This window comes from Aulonocara stuartgranti (genome assembly GCF_965226115.1).
Source record: "Aulonocara stuartgranti genome assembly, chromosome: 5".
Classification (NCBI taxonomy): Eukaryota; Metazoa; Chordata; class Actinopteri; order Cichliformes; family Cichlidae; genus Aulonocara; species Aulonocara stuartgranti.
In genome coordinates, this window is record NC_138943.1 from 20355570 (window position 1) to 20382034 (window position 26465).

The window sequence follows — 26465 nt, forward strand, 5'->3', positions numbered from 1 at the left end:
CAGGACTCTCCTCCAGACAGGCTGGAATGAAAATCTGCAGATTCCTCCATGTTCATGTGAACAGATGAGGACAGAAAGGGAGGACTTGGGTTTGTTAGGAAACAAACAAACTGAGCATAATGAAGGAATTGTACTGTATGTTCTCTCTGAAACAGATTTTACTGATTATCTGATATATATATATATATATATATATATATATATATATATATATATATATATTTAGACACTATTTTACCACTGAAGTCTGAGTGCTGCAGTGATGGTGCAGTTTTTTTATTAGGTTAGTTTTACTGCTTTTTACTTTATGTATAAATACTGACACTGGTGATTAATAAGGACAGAGTCACTCGTTTGGACGAAGGGAAGCCATGTTTCCTGGAAAATAAACTTGGCTGTGTGTCCTAACTCATGTCTGCTCATTAATACGCTTCAATACGCTGAGCTGCAGCCGGGAATCACACCTGAGTCAATGAGCTGATCAGCTGTAGTAAAAAAACAAAACAAAGTTTATTTTTTTTCTCAGTCTCTATAGTGACAGTTTTACAAAGCAGTAGTACAGAGGTCATTTGTGAGGTCACTCCTCATTACCTGTTTCATCACATATCTCATGATCTTGGATAGCGAGACAGCTGGCGGCTGGATATCGATTAGTTTTGTCTGATGTCAGTGCACTGCGGCCACCATTGATGAGCTAATCATGACAATGACTGCTTTTCAACACAAATACAGTAACGTACCAGTAAACACGAGAAGATTAATGTGATACGATATGCAAAAAATTAAAAAATAAAAATCGAGGATGTTCTGTGGCTTTATGTGCACCTCTAGAAGTTTTATAGCACCAGTGATTTATACAGTCATCAACGTCCTTTGGATTATACGTATCCTTACACACAGGATCTAGTGAGCAAACACACATGTGGAACATTTTAGACGAAGAGAAACATGCTGAAATGCAGAAGTGCTTTTCGCACAGGGGTAGCGGGGGTGTACAGAGGGAGAGGAGAGAGGGAGGAGGGCAAAGTAAGACAACGTGATGAGGGAGGTGAAAAAGCGGCAGTATCTGGGTGGGTGGTGTCCCTGATCATCAGCAGCTTCCGCAGCTCTTCCCACAGCTTCCTCCTAATGATGCACACTGGCCACTCAGCGCCGCCACTCCACAGCGAGAAAACTGATCGCGACACAGGTCCGCTAAACACACACAAGCACACACACACACACACACACACACACGGAAAAGTCCGTTAAAATCAATCTCATGATTCTTTCTCATATGAGCTATTGTCCAACACAGACAATTAAAATCATTAGAAAGTTATTTTCTATAAGCAGGCTTGTAGAACATTTTGGATAACAAGCCAAATTTATACCATCACTTTAGAATTTGTGTATACTTTACACGTGTTTCTCTTTCACTTATATTTATATTTATTTATATGCCTTTGAAGATTTGGTTTTATTCATTAATTTATTAACCTGCAAGATGAAAATTTGCCTGGCAAACCTGGAATATTTACAGGATGGGTTTAAGTGCTTGTGTTAATTAATATGCACTGCCCCTTTTAAATTAGTACATAAAATATCAAGGAGTAAATGCATGAACACAGGTTACGCGAATCCCACCTCTGAGCAGCTCCTCGTGTGCGCACACAGTCCTCACGCAGACCTCCTTGTTGACGACGTACACCCGCCGCAAACTGAACAAAAACACATGCAGAGGTCACACGTGCGGAGCCAGGAGCAGCTCACAGTCATCATGTCGGTCTTATCAGTCACAACTGCATCTACAGGCAACAGTCTATAGCCGATCTATACTGAATCAAATCCACTGTTGCCTATTTAGTGAGACACTGCACTTCATGGTGTTTCCTCATTACTGCTGAAGTTTATTTTGAGTCAGCACCACATACGAACTCATAAGAACTAAATAAGGGTTGATCCACGGCTGGATATTGTTCCCAACAAGTACACTATTTAGTCCTGTTTGAATAATGGAGTCTTTGAAATGATTGCTGAGAACAGGCTGTACAATCTTTATCCGGTGAGTTCTTGGAGAGCAGTTTGGCTCCTGGTTGCCTTTTTGTTAGACACCTTGAGACATCTGCATCGTATAAAACCTCATTCCTTTTGTTTTGGATCTGCATAAATGCACTATAGTTCCAGCACATTGTTAACATCAGAATTAACTGTGCTTCAGTGATATTTACATTAGAATAACAGACCAAAACTAGCACAGTGCACGTGAGGTAAATATCCATTCATCAAGACGAAATGAAGCCATGCAGTATTACTCGTAATCACTGCTTTCTGTTGCTATTGTGCTCCTTTAAAAGCACTTACCTGTAGAAACAGAGGCTGTTGAGACACTGCTTGCATGGCTTGTGAACTGAGTAGAGTCGGGTGCAGAGGTACTGCTCCTCTCTGCAATCTGGGAATCAAACAACAGAATCTTTTCTCCACTCTACGTAAAACAACTGGCTTTCTGTTCTCGTCTCTCTGAATCACTTACCGAGAGGTCCAGGCTCCGTGGGCTCTGTCAGGAATTCGGGATCTGTTTTTTTCAAATAGTATGAGACATGCGGCAATTTGCATTCATTCATTCAATCGTGACAGCACTGGGAGTAAATCTGTGACCGATGGGAGGAGAGCTAAGCAGACGTACCTGATTTTCCAGGACGGATCACGGGGTTGAGCTGAACCTGCTGCTGATAGCCTCCACGAGGAGGGTCTAAATAAGAGGAGAGAAACATTTTCCCACTTATACACTTGGCATAACATTTAGAAAATGAGGAAACTGAAAAAAAGAAAAGTAAATGTCTCACCTGTGGTGTACTCATACTCTTGGAATTCTTAAAACAAGCAAGAGAGAAAAATGTTTCATGAGATCAACTGTTAGTTTTAAAAAAAACCCCACAGAAAGTGCTGCACCATATAACGTGAACCACCTGCACGAGTTCACAAGCTTGTGAGTCAGTAATCATGACTTCATATGCAAGATGTTTAAAAATAATAAGATGCAGACTGGTCAAAGTGCTATTTACACTACAGTTCAGTTGCTATGCGAATGACAAACATATGAATCAGGAGAAAGACAGAGAGAGGGGGAGGGCGAACTCCTCGAGGGTGGGTGATACAGCAGAGGATAACGAGGAATTGAGAACAGATGTGGAGAGCGCTGATGTAAACCGATGCTGAGCAGGAACAATGTAGGCCAATATTCCCTTAATTAACTTACCGTTAAAGATATATGGATCCTGGTACTGGGGCTGGCTGAACAGCACAACTGTTGACATCGTAGACAAAGAGAGGAATCACAAAGAATGATGAGAGAAGTGCAGTCGGTGAAACACAAACAGCTCTATCACTGGTGTTTCCTAAGTCTTTTAAGATCACACTCATCTCCTTTAATAAGGCAGCTATGAAGTATGAAACGTTCGCACCTGATAATTATGTGGTTTTTACATCTTCAAGCTCTAGCTAGCACTACTGCAGGACCATTATTGCAAATGACAAGTCACAATCCCATCAAGCTCGGGAACGTGGGGAGAAAGACCGCACATGGCGTGAGGGGTTTGGGCAGGAAGCCTTTCTGCTTAAGCCTAACCATTAGTGAGTGAACACTGAGAAGAATAACACCATTACACCACTACCAGGAGCCTGAACAAGGATCCATGGATTCTTTGCGTTCATGTTGGTTATGCCAAATTCTGACCCTAACCTGAATAACACAGTAGAAATCGAGACTCATCACACCAGGCAGCGTTTTGGTGAGTCTGTGAGAACTCTAGTCTCAGCTTCAGCCATGGCACGTTCACCTATCTTTCTCATTCTGATGCTCGGTTTCAACTTCAGCAGGTCGTCTTGGTCATGACTACACGCCTAGATCCATTTGATTGGATGATTAAGTATTTGGGTTCAAGCAATGGAACAGGTGTACTTAAAAAATGCCAAGTGAGACTTTGTGCTGCTGTATCTCACTATTATTCAGAGCAGCATACATGTGTTATCTTTGCAGCTTTTTCTCAGTTTGACTAAATTTTGTTGCTATTCGAGGAATAGTGAACATAGTGAATAGTGAATAGGAATAGTGATCTTTGTTTTTTACAGTGGGCAGCAATTTTCTGTTAAAATTTGAAAAGTTTCGGGAGGTTTTTGGCATTTTTGGTCGAGAGCAAGGAGTGTGTGGGACTAAACTGGACAACGGTGATAACAGGTGCTGTTGGGGCTGTTTTGTTGTTGAGGTCTGAACATGAAATGAATAAAGGAATAAATAAATGAGTAGTTTGACATTTTTTTAAATGTTGGCAGGGCTTTGTTGTTACCTTTAGACTGAACTATTTATCTGTCATTTAATCTTATTTAAGTTGTTGATCGAGGAGCTTTTCATGCATGATACAGACATCAGAATGGTATCAGTTTCCTTACCTAACTTGAAGCAAGAAAGCAAATAAATCTATTATACCAAAATGTCCAAACATTTAGTATTGAGCCTTTGGTGTTACAGAGAACCGATTTGTTTTTTGAAGCTGTTTCAGCTGGTAGAGGCCTGTGGTGCAGTTACCTGGCATGCAGAGTAGCAGGAGGACTCTCATGGTCGCTCTGGGAGGTAGACTGACTTTAACACTGGAGGGAAAATGAGAGTATTAATCAAGACAAAACAACATGAGGGGGATAAAGTGCTCAGTGCTGGACACTGCTTTGGTCTCCTGAAAACTCGTCTCTTCTCTTTCCCCCGTCCTCCGTCACCTTTCCACCCCCCCATACTTCTGCCCCCCTTAAGCCATCATCCCCACTGTGACCAACACCACCACCTCCTCCACCGGGGAACTGTGGCAGCAAGAATGTGGCACGTCTTCCTCAGAACAAACTTTCTGTTTTACAGCTTTTCCTCGCAGCAGCACACAGTCCGCATTCCAGGAAAAGAAACAGAGGACCCCTCGACCCCACCCCACTCTCTTTCTCTCTGGGTTTTCTTCATACCTCCCTCTTTATGCCTCCTCATCCTTCATTTCCCTTCTGTCGCTCTCACTGGTCATTTCCTACCAGCCCCCCCTCCTTTCCCCCCTTTTCTTTCTTCTTTACCCGACCAAGCAACAGAGCTTTTTTAAAAAATAAAAAAACACTCTGAATCCGTCAGTGACATTCATGAAGTCACACTGTTACATACAGTAAAACTCATTACCTTACACTGACTAAAGTACTTTTCCACTTTGTGGAAAGTATGAACGCTCCTCCTCCACAGCTGCTGCTGCACTGTGGGCCACTTCATGCACTAAACCTGATTGTGTGGTACATACACAAAACCCACTCTTTTCTTTTCTCCCTCCCCTTTGTTTGTGTGTGTTTGTGTGTGTGTGTAACTAAATGCAGATTTTCTAGGTCACATTTGGACACAAAATCTGTGAGTAAAACACTTTTTGCACAAGTTGTGCATGCATGCCAATTTGTGCATCTTTGTGTGACACTAAAACACACACACACACACACACACACACACACACACACACACACACACACACAGTTCTTGGTGTGCATCACAGTGGCTTTGGGAAACCATATGTTTTCACATCACACATCTGGGAGCCATTACCCCCCCCCCCCCCCCCCCCACACACACATACACAAAAAAACCCCACAATCAGGAGATGCTCTGCTGTCATCCATTTTTGCACTATTTGGTTTTTTATAGTTAAAAAAGGGAACACTAATGAATCATTTCTGCATATGTCCTCATCGACCCCTATTCTCTGGAAGCAGCTCAATTTCCCCCCACTCAATGACAGAGAGGCTGGAGAGAGGGTTTAGTTTTCACCCTCTCACCAGTGCCATCGCTGCAGTCCCTCCTCCTCCTCCCTCGTCTTCTCTCCAGTGAAAACACAGGACCACATGTCAATTCTCAACAGCCATTAATATACACCCAGAATATCCTCGGCTATTTTTGGTTTGCATTAAGCAGACTGATAAGCGCCAGGAATGATTTGAAGTCCTTTTAAGACTCACCGCACTGCATGAAGTCTGTGCACAAAAAATGTCTCCTGATTTTTTTCCCCTCCTCCATAACCTTCAGCATAAATGCAGTTTAGATCAGGTAAAGTCTATAACTCATTTCATACTTGCATTTAGTAATAGTAATAATAAAAAAGAAACAAGAAAGTCAAACTAAACCAGTCATGCGACTTTTTTCAGAGATCTTACCCAACTTTGACTCAATTCGCTCCGACTTTCTGCCGCTCTCATGCGTCCTGTGAGTGCAGGAGGACTTCCAGCGCCACATTGTACCACCCCGCATCTGCAGTCTCCTCCCCGTCCAGTCCAGCCCCGGCCTCCAGCAACGACCAGCAACAACCCTGTCAGTGAAGAGCTATGCAGAAGTGGAAGCTATAAACTCTATGAAAGTATGAAATCGAAGGGTAAGTTCACATGATCCGTAGTGCTAATTTCCAGCTCCGTGTTTTATTCTTGTGCTTCCAGGATAGTTTAGCATGATTTACATTTCTAAAAATAATCCTCATTTTTCTTAATATGGGCACTGGTGCAGCCCTTTCATGTAGTTCATCTACTGCTTGAAACAAGACTTTTAGCTATCTTCCCATATTATTTTTAGATGGCTTTCTTCTGATTGGATGGCCTGTGCAAACAGAAGGTCTGGACAGCGGGTGGGTGGAGCTTCTGTGCTCACAGTCTGTGATGTCCCCCTTTTACTGATAAAACAAGTGACAAAAGTACAAAAAAAATTTTCACCCAGAGCAACTAATTGTTTATTACCTTGAACCTTTGGCAATGTTTAACACACATGTGAGCGCACACAAATGTACAGTATAACACTCCTAACATATCAGGGTTGAGTCACACCAGTTTTTTGGTCCTTTTTTCCTGGCATTGATGTCTTGTATATAATGTCAGCACATATAAATACCAGCCATGTTTTCCTTTATACAATACAACTGCATGTGGGTCCTTGTTAAATTCTGTACACATAGAAAGTTTTTAAATAATCAGGCCTCATCACATCTTAAAGACCTCGTAGATCGCTCCCAGACTGCAGGCTTAATTGTGGCAGAGCCTTCAGCTTTAAGGTCATTCTTCTGTGAAATCAGCTCCCAGCTTGGTTTTGGGAGACAGACCCCCTCTAAATTTTTAGATTTTAAGCTTTTTGGTAAAGTCAGGGCTCGATCAGGGGACCCTGCTGCTGCGATAGGCTCAGGCTGCTGGCAGACTTCCCATTATGCACTCTACTCCACTTTTTTTCTTCTTCTCTCTCCCACAGTTTGTTTCTTCTCTGTCCCATCATCCCACAGCTGGTCTCTTCCAGATGGCTGCCAGAGGCTTGTTGGGGTTTCACTCTAATATCACATTGTATGAATTTGCACTTTATAAAGCTGAACTCCTTTCTTGTGTAAATAAACTCCAGTTTATGCCAAAATTTATTTTAAAATGAGGTTTGTGGGCAGCGATAGCGTTTTCTGTCTCTGTACATACCCACAGCACTGAAAGCAAAGCTCTGCATTGAGTCCTCCAGAGATTAGTCTGCTGTACAGATGACAAACTCCATTTTACAACATAAAGCAGGATTTTAGTTCCCCTTTAATTACAGTCAACATACAATAAGAGTTTTATTGCTGGTTGAAAAAGCTTTGAAATGCTTCAGATGGTTCAACTCATTTGGCTCTGCTCAACAGTGACACCCAGAGGACACCGAGTCAACGTAGTAGGATGACAGGAGAAATAATCACAAGTGAAAGACCGCAACCAGAATTTAAACTTATTTATTTCCATCAAAACAAAGACTGATGTCAGTTTGCTGGAAGATCTGAGGGAACGTGCCTGTGAACCAGCTGCTAACATGAAAAGTAACGAGCTAAAAGACACACAAAGAAATGCCTGGATTTTACTCTGCAGCATCAAGTACACAAACACACAGTAGAGTTGGAGATAAACACCTATTTTATGGTACATGTAAGACTCAGACGCTCTCTCTCCTTCATACTGTACATGTGTGTTTATGTCACACCAAGTTCTCCAACCACACACACACACACTTCTGCTACAGCTGACTGCAGGATGTCGTGGTGGTGGTGGTGGTGATACATGGTGCACTGGCCCAACAGACCTGAAGAAGCATTTTTTGATCATTATATAACTTAGTCATGGAGGGATAAGAAGATCCAGAGGATAAATGAGGTTTCAGACAGCAGCTGCTGTCTTCTCCTTGTATGTGGCCATCATCTTCTTGATCTCAGCGATAGCTTTTCCTGGGTTCAGGCCCTGACAGGAAGAGCACAGAAAACACAAAAGCTTATTCACACATCTGAGTAGACTCTGTACGAAGCTGCTCAGATGTACCTGAAGTGTCAGCAGTGCAGAGAGCTTACCTTGGGACAGGTCTTGGTGCAGTTCATGATGGTGTGGCAACGGTAGAGCGAGAAAGGATCCTGCAGCTTGGACAACCGTTCTTCTGTGTACTCGTCTCGTGAGTCAATCATCCAGCGGTACGCCTGAAACACGACAAAGGTTTACTACACAGCCTTGCTGATTCAGACTATAACAGACCATCCTGCATATTAAAGTGCTCAAACACACACCTGCATGAGCACAGCAGGCCCGAGGTATTTGTCTCCGTTCCACCAGTAACTTGGGCAGCTGGTGCTGCAACAGGCGCACAGAATACACTCATACAGCCCGTCCTACATGGGAGAGAAGCAAGTAAAGATATGTTTCCTTAATGTGCTGGAAGCCTGAATGTTATGGGACAGTGAAAAAACAAACAAAGACAAATGTACCAGCTTCTGCCGGTCCTCCACAGACTGCAGGTACTGTTCCTTCCCTTCCTTGGACTCATCCTTCTTCTTCAGGTAGGGTTCGATGGACTTGTACTGGGCGTAGAAGTTACTCATGTCCTGCAAACACATTGCTACACTAATGAATCCACCAAACTGAACTGTCTACTCAGGTGGCTGCGGCTCAGATGATAGAGGTGGTCGACTACCAATCAAATGGATCAGCTGATCGATCTCAGGCTCCTCCAATCCACGTGTGGAAGTATGTGTGCGAATCACTCACATTTTATTGTAATTATAATTTTGGCTTCCAGTGACTATTATAGCAAGATAAGACCAATAAAACGTTTATTATCAGCCTAATTTTTATTTTCCTATTTATTTAAACTTTTTCTAAGTCTATCATCTTTAATAATCATTGAAGATCTTAAACAATATGAATGTGCAATTATGATTTATTGCTGTAATCAAGCAGCCTTACGTTCAAATGCTAAAAAACCCCTAAAAAAACCCCAAACTGATCTGCTATTATTAAACAAAATCTGCCTCAATTTACATTTTGCTGGCTTTTAGCTTCCACAGAGAAGCAGTGAGCAGTAGCTTCTTCACACCCAATCAGTTCAAAGCAACATTTAACAGTCGGGTCTACTGATCATTAAAAAGGGATGCCCAGGATTAGTCGACCACACAATTAAGCATTGCTGTCCTTGCTAGCTGGCGGCAGAAACACTAGTTGGTTAAACAAATTATTCAGATTTTATTTGTGCACGTCGCTGGTTAACAGCAGGGTTTTACATTCATCCAGCCACCCGACAAACAAGAACCACCCCTCTCCATCCCTCCTCCTCTCTGTGTTGGGAAGGTGTTAACAAGAAAGACGGAATGTCAGACAATGCAAATTCAGCCCCTTTATTAATCTCTTGAGTGTTTCTGATTTTTAGAACAGTCTGATTGATTTCTCCTTCTCCTGTTTAATCATCTAGAAAATTAAGAATCAGGAACATCCGCATCACATAATCTACAGCACCAACACTCCTAAAAAGACATCCACGCATCTGATTCATTAGATCTGGCTTAAAAAAGGTTGGAAATAAAACGAATAAAGAAAAATGTAACGGTTTTCATGAATGCTAATGTGTTTTTTCACTGTTAAAAACAAAACAGTGTAACATTTGTTATTGCAACACTAAATTTTGCACATGCAAAATAAAAAAAGCAACCAGCTGTTAATGACTTTAAACTCTTAGCACTTGTGTGTGATAATGTGATGGCTGTGCTAGCTTATAAAAGAGGACTGTGAAGTAAATGCTTCGTTCCAGATGTTCACAGATGTTCGGTGAAGCTGACTTACAGGTACCAGGTCCTTGACGACGTACATGTGTGGCAGAGGGTAAATCTTAGTCGGCTTGCTGAGGCTGGAGTCGATCTTGTTGAGGCAGGCGAGTGTGTTTCCTCCATTGATGTTCATCGCACAGGACCCACAAATACCTGGTTAAAGCAGAATAAAAATTATAATAACAACATTTATTATTGACATTTAACTTTTGAGGACAACAACAGATGTGGTACAACCGGTCTGTGTGCAACTCTTGCTTGTGGTGTTGTTGCTCGTCAACCAAACAGTGAAACTGAGTAATAAAAACAATGACAATGCTGTCTCTGCTTTTCATACTGTATTTCGTTTTTACCGTTAATGTTTTTTGGGGGGTTTTGCACTTCTTACTTTGAGCTGAAAAGATGGGCTTCTTAAAGATGGGCTTTGTCAGTCTTCAAGAGTATAAAAGCTTTGACTCAGGTGCTCTAGACTCTGTAAACCCCTTTTAAAGGTGCAACTCCAGCCCCTGTGTTACTGACCTTCTCTGCAGGAGCGACGAAATGTCAGAGTGGGGTCAATCTCATTCTTGATCTTAATGAGCACATCGAGAACCATTGGGCCACAGCTGGATGAAAAAAACAAACAAAAACACAGTAAGTTAAAAAAAAAAAAAAATCTGTAACATGAAATTGTCAAAGCAGCTTGTCTGATGTGTTTACTTGATCAGCTGAAACCCAGACAGATCATACGGCTGAGCAGCATTACTCAGCATTGAGCAGTGTCACGCTGACAAACATGAGCTGAGAGAGTTTAATAAAGCTGATTAGAGAACAGGTGAAGGAAGAGGACTGAAAATATGCCCGGCTGTCAGGGCCACCTGTTACTGTTACTGAAGCCACCAGAAAGCATTAGTTAGGCCATTAACAATGCCCTTTGTTTAGACCCGAATATATTCTCAGCAACATCCTAACCAACAAACATCCTAACCTGTGAAAAATGAAGACTCTGCTGGGATATCTGGGCTAAAATGGAAAGCTGCTGGACTGTTGGGTTTTAATAAAACTTTCTCTAATCAATGACAGGAAATTGCTCTGCCTGGATGCCAGATGTCCAAATCTATGACACTCACGTGTTGAGGTCAATCTCATAGGTCTGCATTCGGGGTTTGTCCCCTGGAGTTTCTGGATCCCATCTGTACACCTGGAACTTCTTTACCCTGGGCTGCCCTGCTGGAGCTGCTGCTGTCTGTGCATACCGTACCGCCTGATCACAGGGAAGACAGGCGAGAAATCAAATATAATAATAATTTCAAACAAACAAACACACACACACACACAGACTGTCCAAGCCGGGGCTCGAACCGGCAAACTTCCGATTACAAGGCGAACTCCCAACTCTTGAGCCACGATCGCCCGAAGTCCTCTTCAATCATGACCAGGATGAAGTACCTGCTCCAATCACTAAATTTAGCGTTGTCTAAATAACCTTTAATCAATACCAATAAATATCCTGTATTAATAGCTGTCAGACATGGTTTCATAAAACACAAACTTCATTGCAATAGAATAATGCCATCATTTTTTTCGGATTATCTTTTTTAATATATTTTTCTGCACAAAGCTCTATTATTATTTACTTTTAGTGTTAGACATACATTCCAACACATTTAGCGTTAACCAGCCGAACCATAATTAACTTAAGTTTAGCTAACAACTACACTATGTAACCCGGACTTCAGAACATAGACGGAACCCTCACGTAGAGAGCTGTAACCGGTCTAAACGCTGACACCGGGCCGGCTGATGACAGCAGCGGTTCACGATGAAACTATTTACTTTTCCATAATAACCGTCAACATACCAAGAGTCCTGCGGGAGAGCGGAATGCCAAAACACCGCACCGAGTCAAGGACGTAAAACTGGCGACCGACATTTTGAATGGTCTCTCCTTTGACCTCCGCAGCTCGCTAGCCCAGCATTCAACTCAGTGGGTGCGTTTGCTTTGTACACCGACGTGTTTCGCACTGACGCAAACACGTCCTTTAGAAAGTGTGTATTTTTACGGATCTGTTATCTAATGTTTGACATCTTATTTTCAGACTTTTGTTTTGTTTTTGTTTTGTGAACCGTAGCCGTCTGGTGCAATTGATGAAGTTGTTTGTGTTAAATTAGCCCGCGCGCCGCCTCTGACAGAATTTTAAATTGAACGTACCCAGAATGCGCCTCGGTTTGTCGACGTACGGCGTGCGGAGTTATTGAGCTCTCATAACACCGAGAGTGCTTGGTTGGAGGTCACTTATTACGTGTTTATTCGTTTGAAAGTGGACACTGCGGTGAGGTGACGGGGGGACTGAAATGGTGTTTTTGACGCTGTCTTGTTGGATCAGAAGCCGAGGACCCGACAGATACTGGAAGGTCCAGGAGGTCCTCAAGCATGCACGGGTACGTCTATTGCTATTTCCTGGAGTGATAGCTGCTAGAGCTCATTCATGATGTTTGTAGAAGCTGTGGTGTTTTGTTTATTGCATCCTCGTCGTGTTAAAGACTTGTAACAAGTGTTGTTGTCACGTCTCTGTCATTTCTTCCAACAGCACTTCAGAGGCAGGAAGAACCGCTGCTACAGCCTGGCCGTGCTGGCTGTCAGGAGGGCGTTCGTGTACGCCACCAAAGCTCGGAAACTTAAGAAGCGCAACATGAGGACGGTAAGAAGACCCAAATATTACTGCATGGCATTTGGATTTTTTTCCTGATAGTAGCAATCGTAGTCTAAGTAATAGACTTTTCAGCAGATTCTGGGTGCAAATATATTTAAAACAAACACTAATGATTGCTTTTTGCTTATCAAATGATTCCTGACTGGCGTCATGACCACCTAAAGGATCCCCAAGATAAATCAGGTGCACCACAAGATGTCTAAATTAAAGCATGTTGTTTAGATAACTGGTTATATTTTCTTTATTTTTTGGTCGGTTTAATCAAATACTTGATATTTTCACTCCATTAGTCCGCTATATAATAATTAAATAGAAAATAAAGCTTTGGGCTAGTTCCGCAGCAGTGTCTACATTACTAACAGGCCACTTCATTAGGGACACCTGTTCAACAGCTTGTTAACGCAAAATATTAGTAAGCCGATCACTTGACAGCAAACCAGTACATTCAGGTGTCTTGACATGGTGAAGATGACCAGCTCAGGTTCACACTGAACATCAGAATGGATGAAGGAGGGTGATTTCAGTGACTTTAAACATGTTGTGGCGTTTTGTGCCAGACAGGCTGGTCTGAATATTTCAGTTGAGCTGCTGGGATTTTCCAACACAACCATCTCTAGGGTTTACAGAAAAGGGTCCAAAAAAACCCAAGAGGAAACAATGCAGTGAGCGGCAGTTCTCTGTGTGAAAGTCCTTCGCCTGAGGTGATAGGAAGGCGAGATTAACTAAAATCACCTCGCATTACAATTAAGGGTTAGAGGATATCTAAATGAAGACGACCACAGGGGGTCCTGTCCACTAAGAGCAAGAAACTGAGACTATAATTTGCACAGGTTCAGCAAAATTTCACTGCAGAAGATCAAAAACACCTGGTCTGATGCATCTTGAATTCTGCCATGACATTTGGATGGTAGGGTCAGAATTTGGTGTGAACAACTTGGAAGCACTCCTTCCATGTCCACACATACACTGATAAACACAGTTCCACCCCCCATTTCAAGGATAAACCACCACTGTGCAATAACCCAAACTGTATATACATAACACTATTTATTTTTTTTACCAGATTGTATTTTTGTACACTTTATATTTTTTCCTGTAAATACTGCTCATATGCATATAGTGCTGCAGAAACTGTGCACCCCCCCCCCCCCCCCCCCCCCCATGTATCTCATTGTACATCTGTATAATGACAATAAAGTCATTCTATTCTATTCTATTCTATTCTAAAACCTCAGTTCTGCTCCATGCTGCTGACTTATTTTGATTAAATTGGGAGAATTTGAAGTCAGGTCAGCACTTTGGGCTCTTTGTCCTGATCATCGAGCTGTTCCTGAGCAATTTTTGTAGTGTGTTGGGGGGTGTTCTCTGGCTGGGTGAGGCCACTGCTGCGCACTTCCCAGCAGAACTTTGCAGTATAACAGGATGTTGTTCACTTCCTCTCTTTGGATTTAATATTGCAGCTGATTGGTGTGTGTGTAAGATTAGAAATCAGTTTGCTTCAGTATAATTGATCCTGTGTGTTGTCCCCTTGATTCATCAGCTCTGGATCTCACGGATTGCTGCAGCAACACGAGAGCACGGCATGAAATATCCCGCCCTCATGCACAATCTGACTAAGGTTGGCTTTACTAGATAGTTTTGCAGCTCATGTATTTTTAAAAATTCTGTTGGCTCACTCTTCCTTTTTCTCACCATATAGAGCAGCGTCCAGCTCAACCGTCGCGTCATCAGTGATCTGGCCGTTACAGAGCCTCGGTCGTTCCTCTCACTTGCAAAACTGGCAAGGGCTCGGCAACAAGAAGGCTTCAGGGCAGCACTGGGTGACGGCAAAGAGCCTTCTGGTGTGCTCTCCCGTGTAGTTATGCTGCAGTAAAGGACTTGCCACAGTTATGGATAAATGATTGTTTTTTTGGGGGGGCGGGGGGGTTAAAGAACAGCGTTTATTTAAAAAAAAAAAAAAAAATTGAACTGACACAGACACCTCATTTTAGGATTTCATCAAAATGTGTTTCTTGTATGATTCGTTTAAAGAATTGCATTTGTGTGTGGTGATTCATGATCGCTCGATCAGAGATCCGGCTTGAATTCGAGCTGTAACACAGGTTGTCTGTTTGGGGAAAAACAGGAATTTTACAGGCCGATCAAAAAGTAATCGGTTTTGTGACACTTCTGCTGGTCCTGTGCTTCTTGTTGGCTTTATATTTGAACAAGTCAATAAGGAGTCTCATGTTAACGAGCTTTCCACTGGTCTCTCGTAGAAATTATTTTTGGAGAGATTTTTAAAATAGTACCAACAGTGTATCATTCCTGAAGTAAACTTGCCTACAGCAGCACAGATCATTATGTGTGCAGTATTTTGACTCCTGAACTTCGAGATCAGTATCTCTGATTGTGTTCTTCATACGAACTTCATGTATAAAACCCGTAAATCCAACTTTCACTGGTATTTATCAATGGCTGCACAGAATCCCTGGCAGGAGGTAAACTTAAACTTCCTAAAACAGGAATGTGTTGCCAACATGTGGTGTCACCTCCTGATTACCTCCAGTGTCTTCACACATGGTCTTGTTATCATTTCCATAAACCTGTTTATCATATGCAACCTTGAGTTATGACTGAAAGTTTTTCTTTTTGTTTGTTTTTTAAGGTTGGCCTTTTTTTTGTTTCTGTGTAAATATGTGTTTTACCACCTTTTGTGGGTCGGTTGTCCTCTAAATGTTTAGCTCATTAAACATTTTTGATATATATTCTGGTTTGCTGTCTTTCGTCAGATTTTTTTATTTTAAGGATTTTATTTACTTTTGTCCTGATCAACAATAAGCTGAACTCGGTTCTGCTCAATATTTATTTTATCTTCTTACAACTTATTGGTGTGGGCCTGCACAGCAGCTTCTCATGTAGCCCCTTGGGAACATAAATTGCCCACTCTTGCTCTGGAGCATGAAGTTGTTGGAAAACAGAAGGTTAAAACTGAAGTGAGGAGATTGTTTTCAGTGCAGAGTGTTTGCTTTAAATTTTTAGATTTGAAGTTTAAGTAAATCAAAAATAGATTTGATATAGAAAACCTGGAAACAATCCTCTGACACTTCAATGACTTTCAAAAACAGAAACAGCCTGATGAAACCGGGGTAAACGTCCTTTCGAGTGAATTGTATGCTTTATGATCCTTCGGGGCTACCGTATCGAGTGTGGGCGGGGCTACGTCAATGACCTCTGCTGAGGACTACTACGTTGAGCGCCAATCAGAAGGAGAAGTACTTGTCCTGAGCCAATCCTGGCTGCGATTATTCAGCTAAACCTTGAGCTGTTTGGTGCGCATGCGCAGAAGCTTTCGGCGTGACACGCGTGTGGAGGAAGCGTAGTGACAGACCTGCGGCTGCTATCCTCTGTCCAACAGAACCGGTTTAACGGTGCTTTATTTGTTCTCGGCGAAATGTCGTGGCTGTTCGGCCTGAACAAGGGACAGCCGGAGGTGCCTCCCGGTTTACCGGCACAGCCTCCACCGCCGCCACCTCCGCCGGCCGGGGGCTCCAGCGGCGGTGGAGATAAACCCAAGGACAAATGGAGCAACTTCGATCCCACCGGGCTGGAGCGGGCTGCTCAGGCGGCTAAGGAGCTCGACATGTCCCGTAAGTATTCAAGGGCTTCGGGTGGGTCTCCTTAGAGGAGGTGTGTACAGATTATACAAACACGGCTGCTGTTGGAGAGCAGAGCTGCACCAGCATCTGCTGCTCACGGTGATGGTGGTGGTCGCCTCAGTGTAGCTGAAGAGGCCCTCACCGACATCCAGCACCGGTATAAATACTAAAGGTTTAACTCACGTGAAGTTAGGCTTACGGAACTGAGCTGCATCCACCTTCATCCAGAGAGAGAACAGAGTTCAAAGGTCACGGACGTTGCAGTCCGGCTCAGAACATCCAGACCTCACCCTCTAACACACACACACGTGTGCAACGATGCAACACATACTATTATTTGATTATTGATAATGATTTCATTCATTCATTCATTCATTCATTCATTCATTCAGGGCTGTTGTTTGGTAGTTAAGACTCAAAGGTGGATACAGTCAGTCACAGGGATCAGCAAAGACAGCAGGCCTCACAAACATAACGCTTTGAAGCAACTACATGCATCTTCATCTGTGTGTGTGTGTGCGTGTGCGTGTGTGTAGGACATGCCAAAGAAGCTCTGGAGCTTGCTCGAATGCAGGAGAATACCACTCAGCTGGAACACCAGAGTAAGATGAAGGTACAGTGAATACCTTTACTCACTATGTACTTCAAAAAAATGTGTTCATCACACAAATGTTAAACCAAGAAGCAACACAACCAGAAGATAAGTCACACAAGTAAAAAAATGAAAAAGAAAATCTGTTAATAAAAATAAAAGCAGAGCAGTGGATCACTCTGCATCTGCAGCAGGACACCGGGTACATCAGTCCGTTTCTATCAGCTTGATAATTCCTAGGTATTATAGACCTGCATTAGATGAAGCCGCAGTAGCCGTATTTTTCAGAAGTGGTCTTTATCAAAAGTTCTCCGGGCTTTCCAAAGCTCTGTCAGAGGCTGCTTTTTCACTCATTTTAAAATCAGTCCTTGTACAACTTGCCAAATAACTAATTTGAAGTTACTCACAGCTTACATGCATTAAATGGTATTTATTGTTTGCATCGTTGAGGTGATTCCTAAAGAGCTATTAGCTGAAAGCTTGGCATATTACAGCATGAGTCAATGGGTATGGAGAAGGTCAGGAGAGATTAACAACAGTGAATATATAACATGATGGAGGCTGTGCCATAGCATGCACACACTCTGTATGTTTGCATGTTACAGTGAATTACCGTACTGCACTTTTCCTAGCAAAATACAAAGAACTGTGTGATGTTGGCTTAAGACTTTTACACAGTACTGTATAAGAACTTGACTCAGATATTTACAAAGATGAGTAAGCACCACTGTAATGACCTTCCTGAGTATGTATAGGTGGAATAAGGCAGGGAGACCAGCACAGAGCAGGCATCAGAGATAGCAGGTGAGACCATAAAGATGAGATGTTTCAATGTGATGACTAGAAGAGTAGTCTCGAACTGGATCTGAAGTCATCTGATTGGGCGTTATAACAGCCGTGCTCTATTTAAGTAGGTATTCTTGCTCCTTTGATACTCGAGGACTTTGGTGGCATCTGTGTTCTGTGCTGCGATGAATTGTCGCTGTTCTCCAATGACCCAGTTGTGCTCTCACCTCACGCTTTAGGAATATGAAGCAGCAGTCGAACAGCTCAAAGGCGACCAGATACGCATCCAAGCTGAAGAGAGGAGGAAAACTCTCAATGAGGAGAGCAAGCAGCATCAAGCTGTAAGAGGGGAAAACATGAGCTTCTTTTCTTTTTCTTTAGAGGGAAGAGCACTGTGAGTATTACAGCAGTGAATTGTACCAAATTGTGTTTTTGTGGTTGTGTCCCATCAGCGAGCTCAATACCAAGACAAGCTGGCCAGGCAGCGATATGAGGACCAACTGAGGCAACAGGTGAGTTGTTAACCTCCAACTCCAGCTGTAACGTGCTGTGAAGTGGGATACAGTACTAAATGTCTTGTGCTTGTTTAATTAACAGCAAGCCATGAATGAAGAGAGCCTTCGCAAACAGGAGGAGTCTGTACAGAAGCAGGAGGCCATGAGGAAAGGTAAAGAAACGAGCGCGGTTATTGATGGGATGCTTTTAAATGTTTGACACGATGAGCTGAGGTTTATGTTTTTGTTTTTTCCTCTTTGTTGTTTAGCGACCATAGAGCACGAGATGGAGCTGAGACACAAGAATGAGCTGCTTCGTATTGAGGCAGAGTCCAAAGCTCGAGCCAAAGTTGAGAGGGAAAACGCCGATATAATCCGAGAGCAGATCCGCCTGAAGGCTGCAGAACACCGACAGACCGTTCTGGAGTCCATAAAGTAAATTGTTTTGCTCTGAGCTGTTTATAATGGTGTATCGCTGGTTTTTAAGGTCATGAATGATAATAATTGTTTTTTAATGCAGTTTCTTGTAAATGCATTTTCGCACCTGAGCTGCAGCCCTGAGCTTTTATAGAATTTACTCGACTGAGCTGTACGCGAGCACACAAATGTCTGACACGGCTGGATTGGGCATTAAATTGTCTTTAATATGTCAGCTTGTGTGTGTAAAGTCCAATTGTACTTATGTGAAAGGAGTTTAAATGAATTCACTGCTAGCGTGCGGCCGCCTGTATCACATCTGCAGACTGTATAAAAGATCGACTTATCTGTTTGACTCAGAAGACCCGGTCGCCATCTTTGTTTTTTGTTTTTAAAACAAGGACATTGTGCGTAACCTTGATAACCTGAGTAAATGTATTTATTTATTTTTTATATCTATCTATCGATCGATCGCAAAACTTCAGTACAGCTGGAAATCCCTTTGCAACCTGCTGGCTGTTAAAAGAATGCAGATTTAATGTCTTTTTCAAAGTTAGAAGCTGCGTCTGTCTTTTATACAGTCAACGTTCCTGCTTCCTGCACGCTCTACTCGAGTAGCACCCTCATCCAAACCAAACAGAGTACAGTAGCGCAAATTTCACTGATGCTGACTTTGTCCTGCTGTGTGCTGATTGTGAGAGAAGCAAATTTTCCTCCATTTTCTGGAGTTCATGCATGAAAACAGCTTAAGTTCAGTAAATGTTTAACAGTGTCAACATGGGCACTGTGACAGACTCTTAAAGGCGTGCTCACAGTTAACACGTGTTTGCTTTCAGGACTGCAGGTGCTGTGTTTGGAGAAGGATTCAGGGCCTTTGTGTCAGACTGGGACAAAGTGACTGCCACGGTGAGACACTCTGCTCCCATTCAAGGGAGAATTTGTCACTGAAATTCCAATGAAAACAAACATGAATATGCCTAAGGAGTACACTAAAGCACAGTTAGTTATGCTGTGTTCAAGTAACATAAATCAAACATTAATGTTTCTGTCGAAGTCAGACAAACAGGATTTGTTTTGCTTCTTAGCAAGATGGCAAAACAGAGCAATACCTTTTTGTGTGTGTGTGCTTTGAAATGCTGCTGCAGCACGTGCATGGATAGAGCCTGGTCTGTGAATTATATGCCATGCCCCGAATACATAACAGTGGCAGTACACGTTACACCTTTTACAGTTTTACTACCGTTTATGTTCACTGCCAACATCTCTGGTGGTAAACTCATTCATGGGGCTGCTCCAACTTTCTGAGTTGGAAATCCAAGTTTAGGGGTTATTCCAGATGAAGATTTTGACTGGAAACTCGTAAATACAGATTTCTAATTTAATCTGGAACGCAGCATTAAAAGGCCCAACATGTATGCATTCACAGATGTGCTAAACATTTCAATTGACTGTGTCCTTTTACTCCGTTGTATATACATCAAAGCAAATACTGCTTTTATGACACCTGTGGGTTTTCAAACACTTCCATTCTCAGAAACTCTATCTTAAAGGTATTTTTTCAAATTGTTTTTGGCTATAACTATGAAGATCTTATATCCCAGATGTTACCTCAACTATAAATATTATCTTCTGGGAAAAAAAAATGCTCTGCTTATCATTGCTCATAATGGAGTGTGAATTTAGTCTCCTGATCTATAATGGTTTCCTCTCTTCCCCAGGTGGCAGGGTTGACCCTCTTGGCTGTGGGAGTGTATTCAGCTCGAAATGCAACAGCAGTGGCCGGACGTTACATCGAGGCCAGGCTCGGAAAGCCGTCACTAGTCCGGGAAACTTCCCGATTCACTGTCGCAGAGGCAGTCAAGCATCCAGTCAAGGTAGCTAATGATGAATTCATAATTTTGCCATTTTTAAGCTGCAGAGTTTGTTGTACTTATAACTGCTTTGAAATTATTTAGACGACCAAGCGGCTGAAGAGTAAACCTCAGGATGCCCTGGAGGGAGTTGTGCTCAGTGTAAGTGGACATGTGGTATAAAAGTGCAAATCATTGCCGTTTTGTCTCAACTTGAAATAACAGCACTTTCCCATCTCTTAGCCTTCACTGGAGGAGCGTGTGCGTGACATTGCCATAGCAACAAGAAACACAAGGCAGAACAACGGCCTGTACAGGAACATCCTCATGTACGGTCCTCCGGGGACGGGCAAAACGCTGTTCGCTAAGGTACGCCAGAGAGCTAAAGCATGCTCAGGTGTCCAAAAATATAAACCAGTGCTTTGTCTGACTGGAGGATTTCTGTGTATGTGGAGTAGAAGCTGGCAGTGCATTCTGGGATGGATTACGCCATTATGACCGGTGGTGATGTAGCACCAATGGGCCGCGATGGTGTCACCGCCATGCACAAAGTGTTTGATTGGGCCAACACGAGTCGACGCGGGTATGATGCTCAAAATATGTCACCTAACATATTTGTTATTATATTTGCACCAATATCACGAAGTGCACCAGATGTAGCAAAACATGTCCTTTCTGCCATGTTTCCAATCACAGGCTGCTGCTGTTTGTTGATGAAGCCGACGCATTCCTCCGCAAGAGGGCCACCGTAAGTCTGCGTTTATTTCATTACTCAAAAAACCTGCCGGTTACATAAGAAAGAAGCAACTGTTCATTGCCTTATTTTGTTTTTACAATAGGAGAAAATCAGTGAAGACCTCAGAGCCACTCTCAATGCCTTTTTATATCGCACTGGAGAACAGAGCAACAAGTAAGAATCTATTTCACATGTTTACAACTGAACTTTCTTAACCACTGTGATTTACTTCCTACCTTTTATTAAGCTGCTTGACTCTTGTGTTTTTGTGTGTGTGTTTTTATGCAGGTTTATGTTGGTGCTGGCCAGTAACCAGCCGGAGCAGTTTGACTGGGCCATAAATGACCGTATAGATGAAATAGTGAATTTTGCGCTGCCGGGTCTTGAGGAGCGGGAGAGGCTGGTGCGGTTATACTTTGACAAATATGTGCTGGAGCCGGCCACTGGAGGGAGACAGTGAGTACACAAGAATAGAGCTGTTAAAGTGGCAATAGACAAGTCTCCTAGTAGCATGTCGGTGATGAGAGAGAACAGAGCGTGAAAACGAAGCTGTCAGGTTACCTCACCTATTACAAACAGCAGAAATTATCTTCCTCCAAAGGGTGGCGTGGCTGTCTTATAGTTGGGGTTAGGAGCTTGATCATTCCGGAGAGGATCCGAGTAGAGCGGCTACTCCTCCACATTAAAAAGAGCCAGTTGAGCCATCTGATTCAGAGTAAGATGCCTTATACTGGAGGTGTTTCTAGCATGTCCACCAGTGTAGGAACACTATACTGTGTAACAGTGGAAATTTCCTTCATGGCCTTTTCATGGTCTTATTCTGCTTTGTGTTTACAGGAGGCTGAAGCTGGCGCAGTTTGACTACGGGAAAAAGTGCTCTGAGATAGCGAAGCGGACAGAGGGCATGTCTGGACGAGAGATCTCCAAGCTGGGTGTGGCCTGGCAGGTACGAATCATCATATTATCTTTGCCTCCATAGCTGAAACCTTGTCATACCACTGGAGAGTGTATCTTAATTTCAAAATGAAAATGTTGTTTTCCTTCAGGCGGCAGCATATTCCTCTGAAGACGGCGTCCTGACAGAGGCCATGATCGACGCTCGGGTCGACGATGCCGTCAAGCAGCACCTTCAGAAGATGGACTGGCTGCGAGGAGAGGAGGCGGCGAAGAGCCTTACACCCCCACCAGCTGGGGTGACGAGCAGCGGAGGAAAAATGGGTTTTAATCTGCCCCTCAGCGAGACGCCTCAGGCCCAGGAGGTGATCGCTCCTGTCCTTGAGATTAATGAAAAGCAAGCACCTATGAACCTCTCGGCAGAGGGCCAAAGTGCCGACCGAGCTGGACACAACAGCACAGCAGAGAGTTCAGGTCAACCTCCTGCCTCCACTGACGGCAAGATGAGAGAAGACTCTCCTCCTAAAGATGGAACTCCAGTTTGAGTTCATTTTTCCCAGTGGTGCTACCTGGATAGGAAAATTTTAGCTTTCTGCCTCTTTGACTAGAAAGTTTCAATCTAAAGGCCTGTTGGGATTGTCTTTACGACAGAAGATGAGTTTCTAGCGTTAACCAATTAACTACAAAATACAAATGATGGCTGAGACTCTTTCGGTCTTATGCATCATGTACACAATGTAAACATTTACTTTACATGGAAACCAGTCGCTGTGTCTGTAATTACACTATATAAATGTACTAATTAAAGTGTCTCTGTTGAAACAATGAAACTGATCCATGTTTTCATAAAAAGTAAAGATTGTTACTACAATTGATGATTTGTGGTGTTTCTCTCAGAAGCCAGAAGTCTGAAAGGCTAAGAAAGAGTCGTACTGTGACACCTCCAACCTTTAAGGCAGAGACTTTAGAACCACACAATGCATAACGAATAGAAGGGCAATGATAAGACGAGTGGGTAGTTGTGTTCGATAGGAATCCATCTGGGATTTCAGTATTTCACTATAATAACAGAGTTCCCGTTGAAGCTTCATATTCAAAGGAAAGTCGAGGGCATGAAGCTGTCCATGGTTTGGAAAAGGCTGCATGATTAAATGCCCTGTCACATTTTATGGGACCCTCTTATGTAGCGTGATGTGCAGGTTTGCATGAGTAAGAAATCAATCTGGCATTCCTGACAGGGAAAGTGAAGGTTGTTTTAGACAGATGGGGATATGTTTGACTGATTTAAAAAAAACAAACATCTGGTTAAATCTTTTGTAGTATCATGCTGGGAGAGCTGTTTGAGCTACTTGCATAAGACCTGGTTGACCAGAAAAGTGGCCCTGAGCTCCTAAGAATGGGCTTAGCTCACACAAGCTGACTCCTTACCTCTGCTTTATATATATGTATTTATATTTTTATTAGTAAGTAGCAAGCACAGAAAAACACTGACAGTTGCAGAGGCAGTGTATAGCAACCAGTGTACAGTACATGTGTGTATAAGTAAGGCTTCTTAACCCCTTAAATGTTTCCATATCACAGAAACAGAGAAAACAGGCTGAGAAATGGCAGATCTGCTTCTACAAGATTTCCCTGAGGAAGTGTGCGTGTGTTGTTTTTTTTGTTTTTTTTTTTACATGCTGGTGGTTCTACTGGCTGCTAAAATATCATTATTACAACTGTTATTACATTCTGTTATATTTCAGTCAGAACTACAGTTTTATGTCAAGTGCTTCCATTAACTTGTGGCTCTATCTGCACCATGCTCCCGCTGGATTCCTTCGAGGGTTCAGGATGTGGACGCCTGAACACGTTCCTTATATTTCTGAATTTTGGCATCCATGATGGAAACGATCACCTGGAGATAAAAAATAAATAAAATAATAATTAGGAGTTAACACATTAGGAGTTAGGAGTTAACACACACACAGTAAAAAAATTTCAAACTGATAACTTAAAATAAGAAGCCTGTTTATAAAATACATTAACTACATTCTTACACGGTTTTGCACATAGACGCAAATAGAAATTGGCGCCCTCACTGCTTTTGAAGCTCGCATTACCCGACAGGGAGAAAATTACAGAGGGGTAAAAACGAGTTCGCCGTGGCAGCAGGATTACAGCCACAGAGAGCCAACAGTAATAGAAGAAGAGCTGAGGTTCAGTGGGCTGCGTGGATGTTACCTCCCGCAGAAGCACGGGCGGTAACCAGTCATCATGGTTACGGTCAGCATGCAGCTGAATATCAGCTGGACCTTATTTTCTTTCAACTCTGTGGACTGTGGGCAGTCCTAACATTTTTGTAATATTTATATTTTCTTCCAAAACTCACAGAATAGTTGAAATACGACTATCACTATCCGCAGTGGCGGTCCTAGCCTGTTTGGCGCCCTGGGCGAACACTCTCTCTGCCCCCCCCCCCCCCCCCCAAACACACACGTAAAACATATTAAGGATTGTACATTAACATAAAACTGTTGTCGGAACCATACTGAATTTCACCAGAGAAACACACACACATATATGAAGAGAGAGAGTATGCATAGTATGCAAACGGCTACCAAACAGCCATCATAATTCGTCATACAATGAAAACAGGACAAATCAACAATTGGCAATGACTAATTAATATTAAAATCTGCAACATATTGTTTGGAGTTTAGTCTGTTACTGTTACTATTTTTACCATTTCTTCTTGGAGCAACTGTAACCCACATAATAAAGGGATTAATAAAGTATTCTGACCTGCCATTATCCAATGACACATCTGCTTACCTGTATCTTTTCGTTTCTCCTCCTCTTCCTTTCTCTTTTTTCTAAACTGAGCACCTGATGACTTTGAACTTTTCTTGTCCATCTTCCATTGGTTTTAATTTTGCACTCCAGTATGAACATAAGTCCCCCAACTCGAGGATCACATCACAACGTAACCTAACAGACCTACACCTTCCCTCTTTTATATTTTCACTGATGAGCAGGGGCGTGTCTAAAATGTGTTTGGCCCCCAATCTAACTGTTATTCTCACAGTTTAATTATTTTTTTAAAATCTTCATCCACGATTTATTCATCCATGTATCCATGTCATTATTTTTTATATCTACTGAAATCCTTTATCCTCCTTTTTTTCTAACTGAGCTCTTAGCCACCTGAGCCATTTAATTCTGTGATAGTGCATTTCAGTGGACTCGTAACCCTACCCTTAGGGCGAGGGATTAGGGTTAGGCCTCCAGTGTGGGCTGGGGCCCCCTGGAGGGCCGCAAAGGTACTGCAGGTGGGTCGCATTAATAACAGAAATCCAGTTTGAAATTACTCACATGTACAGTCACATTTATATATATGTATTTATTTATATGAAAAGTGAATTAAAACAGGTGATTAATCATTACATTGAGTGATTTTTTAAATGCAATTTTCAAGTAAATTTATGAGGCTCTCTGTTTGACTAGAGCGAAAATTTAAGATTAGGTGGGCCCTGTGAGATTTTCTGGTTTCAGTGGGTTGCAGTACTCTTAATTTTGGGAATGTGTGTATTATTTTATTTTATTTACCTACTTTTTTAAAGGTGGAGTTTTGGCTTCTTTAACATGAATTTCCCCAAATATCCCAACTTCTGTATTATCTCATATTACCACTGGATTAAAGAATAGTAGTTGGATGTACCCAAGTATGTTAACTTCAGTACTTTACTCAGGTACACCTTCATTGTACTTTATATGTTATGCTGCTCTCTACTTCACTATATTTTGGATGCAATGTTTGTACTCCATACCATTCATGTTTGAACTTTATTAGCTTTTGCAGATTTCTAATTATAAATATACCAGTATTTCTACAGATCCACCACTGGGAGTATCCTCACTGCCATGCTGAAGGACCTACACCTTCAGCATGTGGTGAAGACATGCCCACCCTTGCAAATAGTATACAACCCACTCTACCACCCGAGCCTCTCCATGTTCTGTTCTGATATTTTAATATATTTGCTTTAGTCAAACTGAATCAATAATTCAAATCTAAATAAAGATCAGCCCATATTTTATATCCAATTCTGGTAATTTGTCCTCATCACTCATAAAACAGTCCTAACAGCGCTGTTAGTCTTCTAATACCCATTTTGTAATTAAATAACTCAGCAGGAACTAAATACTGATAAAGTCAAAAAAAGGGTCATGAACGATTTCTTAGAGAGGCTTCGTTCTTTAGTAGATTC

General features: G+C 42.3%; 4 protein-coding genes across 4 annotated transcripts; 2 read left to right on the forward strand and 2 right to left on the reverse strand.

Annotated features, from left to right (window-relative positions):
* Window positions 1-486: 486 nt before the first annotated feature.
* mfap2 (microfibril associated protein 2) lies at window positions 487-6321 on the reverse strand. The gene is made up of 9 exons (XM_082534503.1): window positions 6199-6321; window positions 4565-4626; window positions 3239-3286; window positions 2826-2852; window positions 2666-2731; window positions 2513-2554; window positions 2344-2431; window positions 1627-1700; window positions 487-1194 (listed from the first exon to the last, which is right to left on the reverse strand). The coding sequence occupies exons 2-9, from the start codon at window positions 4593-4595 to the stop codon at window positions 1091-1093; spliced, it is 480 nt and encodes a 159-aa protein (XP_082390629.1). The 5' UTR covers window positions 4596-4626; window positions 6199-6321; the 3' UTR covers window positions 487-1090.
* Window positions 6322-7753: 1432 nt separating this feature from the next.
* sdhb (succinate dehydrogenase complex, subunit B, iron sulfur (Ip)) lies at window positions 7754-12088 on the reverse strand. Its single transcript, XM_082534497.1, has 8 exons — window positions 11956-12088; window positions 11225-11358; window positions 10635-10720; window positions 10132-10268; window positions 8784-8900; window positions 8586-8687; window positions 8376-8498; window positions 7754-8268 (listed from the first exon to the last, which is right to left on the reverse strand). The coding sequence occupies exons 1-8, from the start codon at window positions 12025-12027 to the stop codon at window positions 8188-8190; spliced, it is 852 nt and encodes a 283-aa protein (XP_082390623.1). The 5' UTR covers window positions 12028-12088; the 3' UTR covers window positions 7754-8187.
* A 211-nt stretch (window positions 12089-12299) lies between these two features.
* mrpl20 (mitochondrial ribosomal protein L20) lies at window positions 12300-15555 on the forward strand. The gene is made up of 4 exons (XM_082534504.1): window positions 12300-12536; window positions 12686-12796; window positions 14349-14426; window positions 14508-15555. The coding sequence occupies exons 1-4, from the start codon at window positions 12450-12452 to the stop codon at window positions 14679-14681; spliced, it is 450 nt and encodes a 149-aa protein (XP_082390630.1). The 5' UTR covers window positions 12300-12449; the 3' UTR covers window positions 14682-15555.
* Window positions 15556-16109: 554 nt separating this feature from the next.
* atad3 (ATPase family AAA domain containing 3) lies at window positions 16110-23090 on the forward strand. Its single transcript, XM_082534492.1, has 16 exons — window positions 16110-16437; window positions 16983-17059; window positions 18064-18165; window positions 18277-18336; window positions 18422-18491; window positions 18588-18753; window positions 19572-19641; window positions 20454-20609; window positions 20691-20747; window positions 20829-20954; window positions 21044-21168; window positions 21282-21333; window positions 21425-21495; window positions 21610-21777; window positions 22159-22267; window positions 22368-23090. Exons 1-16 carry the CDS (start codon window positions 16242-16244, stop codon window positions 22758-22760), a joined length of 1998 nt encoding a protein of 665 aa, XP_082390618.1. The 5' UTR covers window positions 16110-16241; the 3' UTR covers window positions 22761-23090.
* The last annotated feature ends 3375 nt before the right edge of the window (window positions 23091-26465 follow it).

Bases quoted from the DNA above. Each gene is read 5' to 3' on its own strand.
- mfap2 (XM_082534503.1), bottom strand. From the start codon at position 4,595: ATGAGAGTCCTCCTGCTACTCTGCATGCCAG. The intron at 2,732-2,825 runs GTGAGACATTTA...CCTCTTATTTAG, and splicing joins AGAGTATGAGTACACCACAG to ACCCTCCTCGTGGAGGCTAT. The intron at 2,432-2,512 runs GTAAGTGATTCA...TTTGATTCCCAG, and splicing joins CACGGAGCCTGGACCTCTCG to ATTGCAGAGAGGAGCAGTAC.
- sdhb (XM_082534497.1), bottom strand. From the start codon at position 12,027: ATGTCGGTCGCCAGTTTTACGTCCTTGACTCGGTGCGGTGTTTTGGCA. The intron at 10,721-11,224 runs GTGAGTGTCATA...TTTTTCATCCAG, and splicing joins TATGAGATTGACCTCAACAC to CTGTGGCCCAATGGTTCTCG. The intron at 8,901-10,131 runs GTAAGTCAGCTT...ATGTGTTTGCAG, and splicing joins TCGTCAAGGACCTGGTACCT to GACATGAGTAACTTCTACGC.
- mrpl20 (XM_082534504.1), top strand. From the start codon at position 12,450: ATGGTGTTTTTGACGCTGTCTTGTTGGATCAGAAGCCGAGGACCCGAC. The intron at 12,537-12,685 runs GTACGTCTATTG...TTCTTCCAACAG, and splicing joins AGGTCCTCAAGCATGCACGG to CACTTCAGAGGCAGGAAGAA. The intron at 14,427-14,507 runs GTTGGCTTTACT...CTCACCATATAG, and splicing joins TCATGCACAATCTGACTAAG to AGCAGCGTCCAGCTCAACCG.
- atad3 (XM_082534492.1), top strand. From the start codon at position 16,242: ATGTCGTGGCTGTTCGGCCTGAACAAGGGACAGCCGGAGGTGCCTCCC. The intron at 20,610-20,690 runs GTAGCTAATGAT...GAAATTATTTAG, and splicing joins CAGTCAAGCATCCAGTCAAG to ACGACCAAGCGGCTGAAGAG. The intron at 22,268-22,367 runs GTACGAATCATC...GTTTTCCTTCAG, and splicing joins AGCTGGGTGTGGCCTGGCAG to GCGGCAGCATATTCCTCTGA.